Below are 15,881 nucleotides of genomic sequence, written 5' to 3'. Positions count from 1 at the left end.
GACCAGAAAGGTGGGGTCGAGCGGAAGATGGGCGCTCTAAGCTGGAGCTGTCCCATGTTCAAAGGCATGGTGTGCCATGAGAATGCCTAGCCTCTGAAAGTGGAGTGGTCCGATGTTGTTAGCATGGAGGGCTGGTGGAGTCTGTGATGGGAACGGGGGCTGGAAAGACAGGTTGGAGCCAAGAGTATGGACTTGATCCTGGGGCATTTGATAGTCAGTGGGGATTTCTGAGCGCAGGAGTGACACGTCCCTGTAGCAGGAGTAAGAAAGGTGAACGAGAGACCTGACTCCAGGAGTCCAGTAAGAGGCAACTGAAAAAGCTGATGGAGCTCTGAATCAGAGCAGCCCAGTGGGAGTGGGGGTCCAGAGATGTCCTGGAGACAGAGTTGACTTCACTACTGGGTGGACCGAAGGGCAGAGAGAGGGAGAGGGAAAGAAAGCATGGGAACCATTGGGGATGGCTCTGGCCATGCTTTTGCAGACGACCATATTCATGCCATAGCCCTGGGAGCTTCTTCAGGCTCTATCTTCCTAACCCTAGAAGAGCCATGGCTGCTCTGACCTTGGAGACCCTGGAAAGTCACTGGGTTTTCCCTGTCTTAGTAGCTGAGCTACATCAGTTGGCATTTGGTCACAGCTTTGAGTTGTTCTCAGGTCGTTCTCCCTCAAGAAACAGTCTCGTTCTTTCCAACCAGGCTGCAAGCTCCTCGATGGAGGACCCAGGGCACATGCGGGTCACCTGGCAGGTGTATACCTGTCAAAGCACTGCACTGTTTTGCATGACCTGATGGTCTTGACCAGTAACCTGACCTCCCCCACCCCCGGCCCCGCCCCCTCCCCGGCAGAGACCTCACGCCTGAGGACCAGATCGTGCTGCTGAAGTCGAGTGCCATTGAGGTCATCATGCTGCGCTCCAACCAGTCGTTCACCATGGACGACATGTCCTGGACCTGCGGCAGCCCGGACTACAAGTACCAAGTCAGTGATGTGACCAAAGGTGAGGCTGGGCTCTGCCCCCTCCCGCCCCGACTCCACCCCTCCTGGCGTCACGGGCCCCACCAGGCACATCAGAGGGAGTGAGGCAGCACCAGGGAGAGAAGGGTGCGGGTCAGGCCGGAGGTGGGGCGGGGTGGGCGCCCACAGCGGCTGGCCGTTCTCTCTCGTAGCCGGACACAGCCTGGAACTGATTGAGCCCCTCATCAAGTTCCAGGTGGGGCTGAAGAAGCTGAACTTGCATGAGGAGGAGCACGTGCTGCTCATGGCCATCTGCATTGTCTCCCCAGGTACCTAGCAGTGTAGGGGGGCAGGAAGGGGGAAGTCCCGCTGAGGGCCAGCAGGGAAGTCTGGAGGGAGAAGTGAGCACAAGGGGAGACCAGCAAGGAAGCACCCACTTTGCTGGGTTTGCCCAGCCCGTGTGGTGTGTGTATGTGGAGGGTTCCCTCACTGCCCTTGGCCTTGCCCTAGCGAGACCATTGGTGATTCGTGGGTGGGATCCTGAGGAACCAAATAGATGGGGTTTCTCAGGCCACAGACAGTACTCAAGCTCTGCTCTTGTGTGAACTGGACTGACCTCTGCTGACACTTGAGGTCCCCTGGGGATAGGGCACAAAAGCCTGGGGCCTGAGAGGAGGTTCTGCTGGCCTGACAGACAGTTTAGCTGAATGATTCTGGAGGCAGGGTGCTGTGATCCTTGAGCTCTTCTGCCTGTTTGGGCTGGGAAGAGAGAGAGAAGCCGAGGAAGGAGGTCTTGTGGTTCTGGGGATGCTGGATTGCTGATGAGGCCTCCCCTGGGACTGTGTTCAGAGAACAAGCCAGTGACCTTTCTGCAGGGATGCTTGCCTTGGCTGGGGGCCCAAGGAAAGGACATGGGCGCCCCTCCGCCTGGCCAGTGAGCATGCACTCATCCATTCATTCATTCATTCACTCAGCAATGATTTACTGGCCTCTGTCAGGAACCAGGCAGTATGCTGTGCATATAGGGGACTCAGCAGCGACCAGGACACAGACTTCTCTCTCAGGAAGTGTAGAAAGAGACATTAAACAAAGACTTTATTTTAAAAATAAGAAAGTACATGATACATGATGCTACAGAGTGTATAGCAGAAAGTGGGAACCTGATGTCGTCTGGGGCATGGAGGTCCGGGGTCATCAGGAATCGCCTTCCTGAGGAAGGTCCTTTAAGCTGTTACCTGAAGGGTCAGCAAGAGTCAGGCAAAGGTAAAAGAGCTGAGTTCTGGCCAGAAGGAAGACAAATGTGAAGCCTGGAGTGCAGAGAGTATGGCTCATCGGGGTCCTGATGAAAGATGGAGCACAGAGAAAGAAGGAGAGAGAACAGGTGGGGACAGGCCCAGATGGCCCGCAAACGGGCCTGAGACTTGATCCTACATGCAATGGGAAGTGGCCGAGGGGCTGGGGAGGACTGTGGTGTCACAGGTCAGCAGGCAGCCAGGAGTGACCTGGGAGGATGCTGAGGCTGGGTGTCTGTCTGTGTGAGGCTGAACGGTGAGGGAGCTGTGGCTCAGAGCTCCTCGCCCGCCCCTCCGCCCACAGACCGTCCCGGGGTGCAGGACGCTGCGCTGGTCGAGGCCATCCAGGACCGCCTGTCCAACACGCTGCAGACCTACATCCACTGCCGCCACCCGCCCCCAGGCAGCCACCTGCTCTACGCCAAGATGATCCAGAAGCTCGCGGACCTGCGTAGCCTGAACGAGGAGCACTCCAAGCAGTACCGCTGCCTCTCCTTCCAGCCCGAATGCAGCATGAAGCTCACGCCCCTCGTGCTCGAGGTGTTTGGCAACGAGATCTCCTGAGTAGGGCAGCCTGCCCTGGCGCCTGGGCGGAGTGGCCTCTCTGGGGCCGGAGCCTGCCCAGCAGCTCTTCCCACCTCCTTCCGGAGTTCAGCCCCTCCTCTCCTACTCCCCCTCCAGGCCCAGCCCATCCTCCCTCCTGCCCAATCTAACACCAGGTCCCCCTTACCTGCAGGCCACGGGCTGCCCCCGGTCCCTCGAGACCTCAGTCATGAGGAATTGCTCTTTATTTGACAAAGAATCTCAAGTGGGGGCAGAGGGCAGAGGCTGAAGGTGGGCCCGTGCCCGGGGATGCCCCCCACACACACACTCTAGAAGTGGCTGCCGGCTGATGCCGAGGGAACAGGCAGGCGGGAGAGACGCAGCCATTCCTCAGGGACAGAGATACCCTCACCTCTACCCAGCTCCAGAGCTTGGTGGGATCACCCTTCCTTCGCCCCACCCACCATAAGCACTGACCCATGAGCCTCACCTCATCCTGCTACGCTCTGTCCTGTTCTGCCCCAAGGCAGTGTGCCCCCATGGGACCTTCTCTGCCTTCCTAGCCTGGCCTGCCTAGGACACTCCCGGCCCAGGAAGACCCAAGTCAAGGTGACTAAGGTCACAGCTTCCCCTCATCCACCTCTGCTGGCCAAAGGGCATTTGTCTAACCCAACGATGACCACCTTTATCCCATCGCCATGGTAACATTCTCCCCGGAAGTAGCTGTGGTAAGATGGGCTTTCTCCGCATGGCGGGGGCCACTGGCCCGGAACCCGTGTGCTGAGAGGCCAAGGATGGAAGAGAGCGGGGCCCAGGCAGTGAGGGGACAGGCAAACCCGGCCTGAACATAACAGTAGTAGATGGAGGCCACACCCGTCCTGCCGCCAAGTCCATGGCTCCTCAGCCTGGAGCTAAGGGGTTGACCCAGGCGGGGGCTTTCCCTCCGACAATCCACATGGCAGGACTGAATGGCCCCCAGGCTTCAGAGAATCGTGGGCACCATCCTCATCCTCACCCTGCCAGTGCCTTACCTCCCCCACCACAGAGAGAGAACCGGCCACAGGCTCCAGAGCCCTTGCGCAGCGGCTGAGGGCGCTGAAGGGGCCTGACCCTGGGGTGGCCAAGGGTGGCGACCCAGAGGTCAGCCCACTGTCTGAGCCCCCCAACAGTCTGGAGAAGCAGGTGCTGCTCTGCTTCCCAGCAGGGCCTCATCTTTCCCACCTGGCAGGGTGGGATGGGAGAGAGGAATTCCCAGACCCCCAAAAGCCCAAGCCCTCCCTTGCCCACCTAGTTCTCCTTCTAACACTGCTGTCCCCGGAGAAGCAGATGGCAGTGCTCCAGCACCCCTGGTGGGGGGACAGCGGGTCGGCCTGGTGGCTGGTTAGTGAGAGCACTTCGGGGGGAGTCAGGCGGGGTAGTTCCTTATTCCCACGCCACACCCTGACGTCAAAAGGGACTTGTGTGAGACAGGGCAGGGTAGGGGCAGCGAACCTCAAACTCCCCATATGCAAAGCAGCTCAGGAGGTGGGCACTCACTGCCCGGCCCCGCACACCCGGCTGGGCTTCTCTGGGGCGTGGGTGGCAGGCATGCGGGAGCAGAGCAGAGAGGGCTCCTCCGGGAGCGACAGAGGACCTTCAGATCATACTCAAGTTTGGGAAGTGCAGCCGCGCTTGCTGTCTCAGCCAGGAGGAGGTGGTGTCAGCAGGATGTCCCTCTGCCTGTGTCCGCTGTTCCCTGAAGACCCCGGCAGCAAACCAGCTTACCTCCACGACAGCAGCCAGTGTCTGCTGGCCAGTGTTTCTTCATCTGACAGCCACCGTCCCTATTGCAGAACCGTCCTTAGACTCAGTCTGATGTCTGTTAGATGGGGGTTGTCTTCAGACTCCATTTGGTACCACATTCTAATATAGCGGGGTAGTAGGCACCATTGATGAAGCGATATTTATGGGTGATGGGGACGTACGTTGTGAAAATTCTACACGTTAATTACTGTTGTCGTTATTTTACAAATGAGGGAGAGACCCCTGGGATTTGATTTTAGCTGCAGAACACATTGGTCCAGTTGTCAGTCAGTGGTAGAAAGGGCTTGAAAATCTCTGAGCCAGTTCAATCCCCTTGTTAAAGAAAACTGACGCTAGAAGGTGGGACTCACCCAAGCTCACGTAACTAGTTCAAAGCAACCCCAGGGCTGGACCCGGACTTTGGACTTACGGTCCAGTGCTGTTTTCACTACATCATGCTTGAGTGCAGACTCCATGTCCCATTCCCCTCGTGGTTGACCTCATCTCTGGGGGAAGCCCTGGGTTTCAGACAGAGCATGTCCAGATCCCAGATCTCTGCCTCGCTCCCCCTGGGTTGTCAGCCCACTGACCCATCAGGAGGAGGAGAAGGGACACCTCAGCCTGTGTCTCAATGTGAATCACACGCCCGCCCCAGTGTGGCCTTGGCCAGATGGGGTCTCTGCCGCAGCTCAGTGTAATGCTGTTGCCTTATCAATAAAGTGCATCTGTCTTTGTACTACCGTCACTCTCCCAGCGCTCCCCTGGACCTGCCTTCCCCAGGGAACATGACAGGACCCACTGAGAACGCCAGTTCCTCAGCCCTGGGGCCCGTGACAGCTCAGTCCAGTCCCAAAGCGAAGTCCAGCAGCTGGGAGGATGAGAAAAAGTGAGACTCCCTGGGGCTGAATTGGGAGACAATATTATCATCTTTTCTGTTTTAGAATGAGAGAATGTGAAGGTAGACATTCATAAATCTCAACCTTTTTAAACTATAGTATTGGAAAGCTAGGAAAGTCTGCACCAAACATGCCAAATAAACAAGATTCTGGGAGATAGGAAAACCCTTCTCTGGCCGACTGGAAGAAGTAGGAGAATTTGAATGAGGCCAACAGGGAAGCTTGGGACATACAATAGATCTGGTTAGATTTGGGAATAAAGCAGCAAAGAAAGCTTTGAAGAGTGCCTCCTGAGTGATTTCCAAAGAGAAAAAAAGTTTGCCAGAACTTTGTCACATAAACCAGTGAAGAAAGCTCTGCTTATGGTAGTAAAGATGGCGCATACTTACATAGCACTTACTCTGTGGCAAGTACTGCTGTAAATAAATGCTTTATGCAAACCAGCTTGCTTTATCCTTATGAGGACCCTAGGGGAGATGGACTATTACCCTCATTTCGCAGAGGGGATAATTTGCCCAAAGCCACAGTGGTGGTAAGTGAGAGATAGGGTTTGAACCCTTGGCAGCTGGCTCCAGAAGCCATTAATTACCTCCTATGCTGTACTGCTTCCTATTGAGCTGAGTGGGCTGACAGATGACAGCTAGCCATGCCAGCTCTCTATTAAAGTGGATGTAAGGGAGATTCCCATTCCTAAAGCAGGCCTTGGGATAGAGAAATTGGAGGTGCTGGATCCAACAGGACTCTACTCTCAGGAAGCATTCAGTCACACGTGTTGGGTCCATTTCTGTGTGGCCCTTACCTGAGAACCTCAAGAATAGGAAACCAGGCAGCTGTTGACAAAAATGTGTCTTGTCGGGCTTCCCTGGTGGTGCAGTGGTTGGGGATCTGCCTGCCAATGCAGGGGACACGGGTTCGAGCCCCGGTCTGGGAAGATTCCACATGCCACGGAGCAACTGGGCCCGTGAGCCACAACTACTGAGCCTGCGCGTCTGGAGCCTGTGCTCTGCAGCAAGAGAGGCCGCGACAGTGAGAGGCCCGCGCACCGCGATGAAGGGTGGCCCCCGCTCACCACAACTGGAGAAAGCCCTCGCACAGAAACGAAGACCCAACACAGCCAAAAAATAAATAAATTAATTAATTAATTTTAAAAAATGTGTCTTGTATTTGAAATGCTGTGCCAGTGACTTGGCAAAACTTCAAGTGACTAATATACAGGACTCCCAAAGGGCACTGAGGAACCAATGTACCCCCTCCATTTCCAAAGAAAGTGGGGTTTATGATAAAGGGCAGCTTTCGTGAAACACACAAGCAAAAAGAACTAACCAAAGACACACACGGTCATCCGCAGGGAAAATCATGCAAGGAGAACATAACCAATGTATTTATTTACAATAAGTTGGCCTAGGAACCTGTGGATGTGATTTAATTTTTCAGAAGCGTCTGAAAAGATTTCAAACCAAACGTGTCAGTGGGGGATGGGATGGGAATAGAAGAAGTGGGGGTGGGGGTTGAGGGCCGTTTTGTCAAGAAAAGTGAATGGACTTAGAGAAAGGAAACGAGCAGCTGCATAAACGGACACGGGCTCTGGCAGGAGAAGTGTGAAGACATGTCCTTAGAAACTGTTAGGAGACTCTTATTTAGCGTTTTTATAGATGATCCAGAGGAACACAAAAGCTCCACGGCCATGTGTTACCATCAACTTTTCCAGGTAAACAGAGAGGAATGCACCCACTTAGGAGAAAGTGATTTTAAGTTTTCACATTCCAAGTCTTGGGTCTACATCTGTGCTGTTCAGTAAGGTAACTGCATATGACTATTTACGTTAAAATTCATTAAAATTAAATAAAAGTAAACATTAAGCTCTTCAACTGCACTCGCCACATTTTCAGCACTCAGTAGCCCCAGGGCTATGGGAATGGACGGTGCAGATACCGAACATTTCCCTCATTGCAGAAAGTTCTATGGGACGGTGTTGGTCTACACAATGCATTCTTATCTGGTCCTATGTTTGGATGGTATATGGTGCTGTTGACCTGTTGGGCAGGTGGCCACCACGTGTTCGACACCATATAGAGGGTATCCAGGGAACATCCTCCCTTTACATCAAGCAATGCTGCAGCGGGACTGCTGGGAACACGTCTGCTCCTCAAAAGAGACCTAACGAAGAAACAGCTCACAGATCATGAGGTTGATAGGCTCAGAGCTTCAGGTGGCATAAATACATCAGCACTGTTCCAGGAAATACTGATTCCTTCAGTCCTGGGGACAAGCAGACAGGGCCTGCCTGGAGCGACCAGATCCCTCAGGTCAGGGTCTCTAGCTTCTACCGGGGCTCCCTGGAAGCTGTCTATGCACCTTGGGTCTGTCTGCCTGCCCCATGGCCCTGCAGGGGACAAGGGTGATGAGTGACATCTGGCACTCCTAGGACGGCCAAAGGGCTGCCTCTTCATGCCAACTAGCATCACTGTGAGCAAGAAGCCTGTGAGGCTCCTGAAGGGGTCTGTGCTCCAACTGCCCAAGAAGCACAGCAGGATGCAGAGCAAAGGCTGGGAGTGGTGATGGGGGGTTGTCACTGCTCCAGACAGCTGCTCAGAATCTCTGCACTCAGACATGCCGTATATGATATACGAGATAGTGTTGCAGATCGGGTTCTGGGGAAGCCAACTCTGAAATGTAGGTGGCAGTGCAGGAAGTTTACTGGGGAGAGGTCTCAAGCGTGGGCGGCAGGGAAGAAAGTGGGATTGGGTAGAGACGGAGAAGGGCTGCCAAGCAATCTCAGCAGAGATGTCAACCATCCCTTATGGGGAGATCTGAAACTGGGATGGCCCTTTGGATTGCCCCAAGTTGAGGTGAGGGAGCCGGCTTTTACATTCTTACGTCGCGCGGTCCTTGGAGGCAGGCTGTCCCCGGGAAAAGAGTTACCTCTTTTCAGCCAAGGGCAGGTAGGACTGGGGGTTGTTTCTTCACATTGTGTACAACCTGACGCCTTGGGGAGGACCAGAATGCTGCCAGGCCCTTCTTTTTGGCTCTAGGGAGGGGGTAGCAATAGTTTCTGGAGCTCCCTCCAGAGGGGGGCGTTCCCAGCCTCTCCCCAGCTAGGGACTGTCTAGTGTTTTTTCTCTCCTCCCGAAGTCATGTTGAGCTTCACCATTAGGTGGTGCTACTGCCCTATAGGGACAGGTTTGGGCTGCTCGCCGGGACGCTCTCCCCCACTCCCTCCTCCCTCTACATCCTGCTCCTGCTTTTATCTCTGTGAAGGTGCCTGGCCTGCTGTGCCGGGGGCCTCTGAGCACCTTCCCTGCTGGTCCCACGTTCCCTCTGAGGTCCAGCTTGGTTGTGCAGTCCTTTCAGTGTCTCCAAGCACAAGTGTCTCCAAGTGTCACACTGAGCCCAGTGCTGGGGATACAGCGATGAATAGGACAGTCGCCGCCCCCCAAAAAGGTACAGTCCTTGGGGAGAAGACAGACCTGCAAACAGGCCATCTCCAAGCAGCACAAGCCGAAGCCAAACACTTCATGGCATAAACTGCTGGGTCCCTGTCCTGGTTCTCCCACTTGCTACCTTGTGTGACCTTGGGCAAGTGACTTAATATTTTTGAGCCTCAGAATCTTCATCTATACAATGGCAACAATAATAGCGCCTACTCCTAGGTTCGTTGTTGTGATATAATCTGTGTAAACCACTTTTCGCAGTAACTGTGCTGCCAGCGTCATTATTAGGTTGCGGAGTGAAAGGGTGGTCAAATAAGTTTTCATTGCAAGTTGACATTGCTCCAGCCCTCTGACCACTGATCCTTGCTAGGCTCTCTGGACTGGTTCCAGGGGGATCCCTTTGACACCCCCCCCCCCCCCATGCAGATCTCAGCCTCTGGAGCTATGAGCCCCTGCTCCGTGAATATCTACAGGGGCTGGGGGAAGGCGTCATTCCTCGATGTGGCCACCAGGAGGCAGGTGTGAGACTTCATAAGCCAAATAGGCCCGAATTGAAACAACCTTGCTGGAGAGAAAAGCGTGGGAAAGAGATGGGAAGGTAGGCACAGAAACACGGGGAACTCTAGTTAATACTCTCCCCGGCTTCTTTCAATTATGGTCTTTCTTTGCCAGCTTCGCTCCATCAATGACCACTACCACCGACTTCACTGCACGCACATTACCGACCCATAACTAACGTCAGTATTCTCTGGACGGAAGTGGTTCCTGTCCAGAGAGGGGGAAATCAAGATGAGCCTCAAGAATCAGGTTTGCTCCATGTATTTTTTTGTGTCACAGTTTCTATTCGTTTACCCTGGCGTTCACTGGACCCATGTTCCCTTGGTGAGGTGCACAGCCAACACGATGCCGCCTGTCTGCAGCTCCAGGAAGACGTGTCATTGTCCAGACTGTGGGACTCGAGCCACGGCCACGTCCAACCACTTGCAGCTCTGACCGTGCACTCGGCAGGCTGCTTCCACACCAGCCCTTCTCAAACGTTTTGTTCTTTGGACCCCTATTTGGACTAGTAAAAATAAAGAACCCCCCAACCAAAGAGCTTTTGTTTATGTGGGTTATATCCATCAATATTAACCAGATTCGGAACTTAAATTGAGAAGAATTTTAAATACTCATTAAATTTAAAAATAAACAATGATGAATCTAAGTTAAACAATAATGAATCTAATTTTTATTAAAGGTAACAAAACACATTTAGTGACAAGAGGTATTGTTTGACAGTTTTGCAAATCTCTTTGATGTCTGGCTTCATAGAAGGCAGCTAGATTCTCGTAACTGGTTCTGCGTTCCATCTGTTAGGGCATCACACAAGATGGAAACCTTGGGAGACTCCTCTGTACACAAGTGAGAGAATGAGAGTTAAAAAGGCAAATGAGGGCTTCCCTGGTGGCGCAGTGGTTGAGAGTCCGCCTGCTCATGCAGGGTGCTCGGGTTCGTGCCCCGGTCCGGGAGGATCCCATGTGCCGCGGGGCGGCTGGGCCCGTGAGCCATGGCCGCTGAGCCTGCGCGTCCGGAGCCTGTGCTCCGCAACGGGAGAGGCCACAACAGTGAGAGGCCCGCGTACCGCAAAAAAAAAAAAAAAAAAAAAAAAAAAGGCAAATGATGTCTTAGTATTATTATGAAAGTAGTTTTGACCTTGCAAAGCCCCCGAATGGGGCTCAGGGATCCACAGGGGTCCCCAGCCTACACTCTGAGACCCACACTTTTCTAGGTCTTGTTTCCTTGGCCAGATATGCCCCATCCTGTTCTCCATCCCCCAGTTTTCTCAACTCAGCAAACTCCTCCTGCTCCTTCAGTTTCCAGCTCAGGCTTCATCTCTTGCACAAATTCTTCCCTGAACTTCACAATGCCGTACCCTGCCTTGCCCCATCTGGGTAGAATGGTGCACCCACTCTGTGGTAGAATGAAGTGGACATTGTTGTGTGTTTTAAATTTCTGGTTTGCCTTCAGGGCTCCCTACCAGACTGGAACAAAGGAGGGATTCCATAAATGTAGCTGAATAAATACATGAATGAACGAATGAGTCTGAGGCAATGTGCTGCCCACTCTGTCAGCATCTAAAAGATCTGATCTTCACAATAGATGTCAAATTAAAAAGAAAAAATTCTGCTTGGGTCCCTGCTGGAAGACGAAATGCAAACAGTCTTATGCAAATTTCAGTACCTTCCCCCGAACTTTGGAAACTGAGAAGTTAAGTCCCTGTGGCTTCAGAACCCACATGCTAACTACCTCTCCCTACAGCACCTGCCATATCTCCCTCATTCTGTATGTGGATGGTTGGGTTTTTGGTGCAAAATGCAGAATTTTGCATTTATCCCTATTCATATCTATCTGATTTGATTTCTCCCACATTTTAGCCTGCTCAAATCTTTTGAATCTTCATTTTGTCATCCAACATTCTGACCATCCCTCCTGGCCTTGCATCTTCCAAAACTTTGCTCCGCAGACCACGTACAGAGCTGGCTAAGACAGAGCCAAGATGATGCCTTCTTGCAGGTTGACACTAGCGCACTGACCAGACTTGGGACAGGGTCCCTACCAGAGGGACTTGACTTTGGTTCAGTTGTTCAAGACCTCATTGGGAGAAAGGGAAGGGGTGGGTAATGAGATTGAGTCTTAGGGAGGCGAGTGGATGCCTTGCAAAAACCCAGGCATCCACAGGAATTTGGGAAACTTGGCAATGCTCCCACAACCCCAGGATCCAACACTCTTACCCCAAGTCTGAACAGATTCTTATAGAATTAGACCAGATCTGAGCCGAGGCTCAGGGATCCAGGGATACCTGATATGATATAGGGGATGCAGGAAGGGGTGGATCAAGTATCAAATTCCAAGCTGGATTGTTCTGCAAATACTGTCTGAGCTGGACCCAGGGAAGAAAGTCCTAGTCTTCTCCATAGATTCTGGTTGCTGAGAGGGGAAGGTAGTGGACAGTGGGCCGAACTCTCCTGAGGCATCCATACCTTGGTGAGAAATGGAGAAGTCACATGCAGCCCAGCCTGGCAGCCCTTATTTAGCTCAGCGGGGTCTCCCCGTCGTCCTCTTCACTTGCACTCAGACTCCTACAGGGCATCTGGAAAGGCCCTTGCCACCCTGACCCAACCCCATCTAATTACAAATCCTGTGAACATCTGCAGCAGCCGGCCTGGGGCAAGGGCAAGTTGAGGTGAAGTGAGTGCAGGGGCCCCAAATGCATCTGCACCTGGCTCCTATTTTGCTATTTGTCTCCCAGGAGGGCCAGGTAGAGCAAGCAGCCCATCAGAGAAGGCTCAGCCACTGAGGCCAGCCCAGCCTGGGTGTGGAGGAACCTAAGCAACCGGGTTCAGAGTGTCAGGGAAACCCCTTCTCGCTGTCCCCTTTGTTTCCCCCAGCCCCACAGATTTAAATTTCTTTCCCTCTGCCACCCTGGAGCCCTAGGAGAGCAGCAGAGAGGAGATGGTGAAACAGCCCTGGCTGATAAAGTGGGGATGGGGAGAAGTGATAAAGGGGATGGGAAAGAAGCCAGCCCCACTTCCTCTCTGATAGGGACCCCGCCCCGAGGGGCTCCTGCCTTCTGCTGTGTTCACAGGAAGGCCTTGAGGTGGCGGAGGAGTGGATGGGAGGGGAGCACTGTCGGTGGGCAGGATGTCAGTAGACTTGGGAGAGGACCGTTCAGTTGGCTGTTGGTTCTTTCGGAGGCCCCCCCACTGCTGTCCCCCCTCCGCAGGCCTGCAGGCACTGGGCTGTGGGCACGTTGGCAGAGGGGGCCCAGGTGCTCCCTCACACCGCCCCCTGCCCACGCCACACCACTCCCAGCCTTGAGGGAAGCAGCCACGGTGGTGAAGGATGAGTCCTGATACAGTCCTGGCTGTGTAACTTGCAGGCAGTGACTTGAGCCCTCTGGGTCTCGGTTTCCCCACCTATGAACGGGGTCTTTGTGAAGCAATGGGAGGAAGCTTGCAGGGCCTCCTCTAGGGGAGCAGGTGAGAATAGCAGAAGCTGCAAGGAGGGGGAACAGGATGTGAACTGCCTGCCGGACTGCTGGCCGCTGGACTTGTTCTGTCACTCTTCTACAGAGCAAAGATACTAGCTGTACTCACTTGGGAGGTGTTGCGAAAAGTAATAAGTGAACACGCAGCATTTAGACTTGGGTCCGGTGCGCAGTAAGTGCTTGGCGACTATTAGCCTTGGTTATTAAAACTTTCATCACTCTCTCGGGGATCCTCTCCTCTCCTTAGTCATCCTCCTCCCAACACACACACATCCCGAGTCAGGACTAGAGGAGGTGGAAGTTGGGACTCACAGGTGGACTCCTCTTGTGAAAGACCCAGCCCTGCTCCAGCCACCCAAGGAGGGGCAGGGCCGGGCCCACAGCTCCCTCCCATTATCTCCTCCTGCAAAGCCACCTCCACCCATCAACCCCCAACAGAGATTACAGACCCTCAACTGTCTCCAACTGCCCTGATTCAGGATGAGGCTGGACCCTTGCCACGCCACACACACCCCATCCCCCCCGGCTACCCCACCTCTGTCCCGAGGTGGAGGGGAGGCCGCCTGCTTCTCGGGGAGCTGGGGGAGCAAGAGGGGGGATGGCCAGGAGGACACGGCCCCCACCCCGGGGTTGCGTCCAGAGCTCGAGAGGAAAGGGGGAGAGATCTCAAAGGCCCCCAGGCTTCCTCTCTCTGTCTTATTTCGGCCTCTCTGCGTCTCCAGGCCGCGTCTGCAGTTTCTGCCTCTGTCTCTCTCTCTCTCTCTCTCTCTCTCTCTCTCAGGCTGCTCTCCCCCCACGCCCAGAGCACACCTGGTTCCTCACATCAGATAACCCAACCACAGCAGCCCCAGCCGCTTCCAGCAGCCCCTCCTCGCCCCCTGCCCTCTTCCTCCCCCGCCTCCTCCACCTTGTAGCTCCCTGACTCACCTAGATTTCCCTGGGGAGGGATGGAGAGGGGGGTCCCCAAAGCCGTAAAGCCTTACTGTTTAATGAGGGTGTGAGAAGACGACTCTTCCTTTTCCTGCCCCCCCAACACACACACGCGTGCACACACGCATGCACACACACACATGCACACACACGCACGTGCACGCACACACATATGCACACACACGCACGCGCGCACACACGCACGCACATGCACGCACACTGGAAACTCTATACCCCCGTGCCCTGTGGAAACAGAATGAAGGGGAGGGAGGGACCTAGGGGCCAACCTTGAGGTATGAGGAAAATCCAGCCTAAGGAAGTAGGGGGCGGGAGTCGCAGAAAGGGGTTCCATAGCTCCCCGCTTCTAGGCCAAGAGAAGCTTCTTCCCTTTTCCTGCTTGTGTGAGCTCATCCGGAGTCTCGGCAGGGCCTGCCTCAGGCCAGGGTCCGAGTTGGGGAAGTGGGTGGACACAGTCTGGGTCGTTCACAGTCCCAGCCCCTGCCTCCTACTCCCCAGAAAAGGCCGGGTAGGGAGGGGCTAGGGGTAGGGACCCCCGTGGTGGAAGAGGTGCTGAGAGTGCGGGGTGCCGGGCTTGGGGGACAGCTGGTCAATATATTGTGGGAGGGGGTGGAGTGGGACACAGGAGGGAGTGGCACAGGGACTTGTGGGTGTCTGGGAGTTGAGGCTGAACGTTTTAATGCCTCTTGACATAAATGAGATGAATCATAGGCAAATTACGTGGAAATAATGGCATAAATAAAGATGTGTTATTTCCAGGCCCCAGTGTGCATTGCTGGAAGAGAGCTGAGGGGGCCGGGACAGGCGGCTGCCCAGGCTGGATGGTGCCTGTAGTGGGGGGCCCAGGTAGAGTTCCTGTGGGGGGCAGTGGAGGTGATGGCCCACTCACGTCTCTCGTCACCTTCGGGGTGATATGAAACAGCAGGTGGCCAACCACAGCCTGCCAAACCGTCCCCCAGGGCAGAGTGGCCCTCACATACCCTAAGCTCCCTGGTGATCCCCCCAACCTTCCCTTAACCTCCCTGGGGCCACTACTACCCACACACATTTTTCCCTGCCCCAGTGCCTGCTCCTGACACCTGTCCTCTTGGGACTGTCCCTCCAGGCCCAGCACAGGGTTTTGCCCCGAGCAGGGACACGAGCCAACCAAGCTCCAGGGGCCTTCAGTGAACAGAGCACACCCGGAACCCAACAGGGAATCTGGGCCTTTTCCATCTGGAGGGTGCTGAGCTAATACCCGCAGTGACCTAACAGCCGGCACATGGACAGAGCCCAGTAAATATACCCGCTAGAGGAATGAATTCAAGACCTCCATCAGGTCCTCTGGGCACTCCCTGTAGCCCAGTCTAGGCTTCTGGTCAACCCTCATCCCCATTCTCCATAGCTCTTCACAATGTTGACGGTTATTAAACGACTAGGAAAAAGTGTGCCTTCACACCACCCAACACAGTCACTACCTGTTACTCGTATTTCCTCTCAATCTTTTCCTCTGTGCTTATGTCGGGTTTCTTGAAACGCAGTGGCCATCACCAGGCATGTAGAAATCTGCATTCTCTTGCCATGCTATGTCACATTCAAAACATCTTTTTAACTGTTTCATAATTTTCTATTGAGTGGAAATATAATTTGCTTCGCAATTTTCCAGTTGTAGGTGTTAAAATTGTTTCTCATTTTCCATATGGTAAAGAATGTGGTGATGAGTATTATTATGCACATATTCCACTCGCCCCGCCCTGAATTTTGGTTATAGAAATCTAGTTTAGGGTACTTTGGGTGGGGTTATTGAGCCAAAGGGTGAAAACATCTTCTAGCTCTCACTATATATTGCCAAACTGATATCAAAAGAAGTTACACCACCAATAACGACATGTACATTTCACCACATTCTCACTGATGTTTGCAAACGGTGCCTGCCTTCATCTTGTTTTAATTGGCATTACTTAGATGGTGATCAGGTTGAATGTTCCCCTACCTTTGCTTACTGGCTGCGTTTCCTCTTTCCCTGAAG

At 53.9% G+C, this 15,881-nt stretch overlaps 2 protein-coding genes across 3 annotated transcripts in view; one reads left to right on the top strand and one right to left on the bottom strand.

Moving 5' to 3' along the window:
- The window catches only part of VDR (vitamin D receptor), a 55,412-nt gene extending 49,509 nt beyond the window's left edge, over positions 1 to 5,903 (top strand). Inside the window, exons 8-10 of one of the 2 annotated variants that reach the window (XM_059082754.2) lie at positions 846 to 997; positions 1,167 to 1,283; positions 2,551 to 5,903. In XM_059082754.2, the coding sequence (XP_058938737.1) occupies positions 846 to 997; positions 1,167 to 1,283; positions 2,551 to 2,810 (529 nt within the window). In that variant the 3' untranslated portion in view covers positions 2,811 to 5,903. The remainder of the gene's footprint in view (positions 1 to 845; positions 998 to 1,166; positions 1,284 to 2,550) is intronic. The other variant, XM_067010645.1, reaches the window with a different exon arrangement.
- PFKM (phosphofructokinase, muscle) overlaps positions 1 to 15,881 on the bottom strand; it is a 478,771-nt gene that overhangs the window by 290,104 nt on the left and 172,786 nt on the right. The window lies entirely within an intron of this gene.

The sequence above is a fragment of the Kogia breviceps genome, chromosome 12 (genome assembly GCF_026419965.1).
Source record: "Kogia breviceps isolate mKogBre1 chromosome 12, mKogBre1 haplotype 1, whole genome shotgun sequence".
In the NCBI taxonomy this organism is placed as follows: Eukaryota; Metazoa; Chordata; class Mammalia; order Artiodactyla; family Physeteridae; genus Kogia; species Kogia breviceps.
The sequence above is the reverse complement of the archived record's forward strand: the minus strand, read 5'-3'. Positions and strand labels throughout refer to the sequence as shown.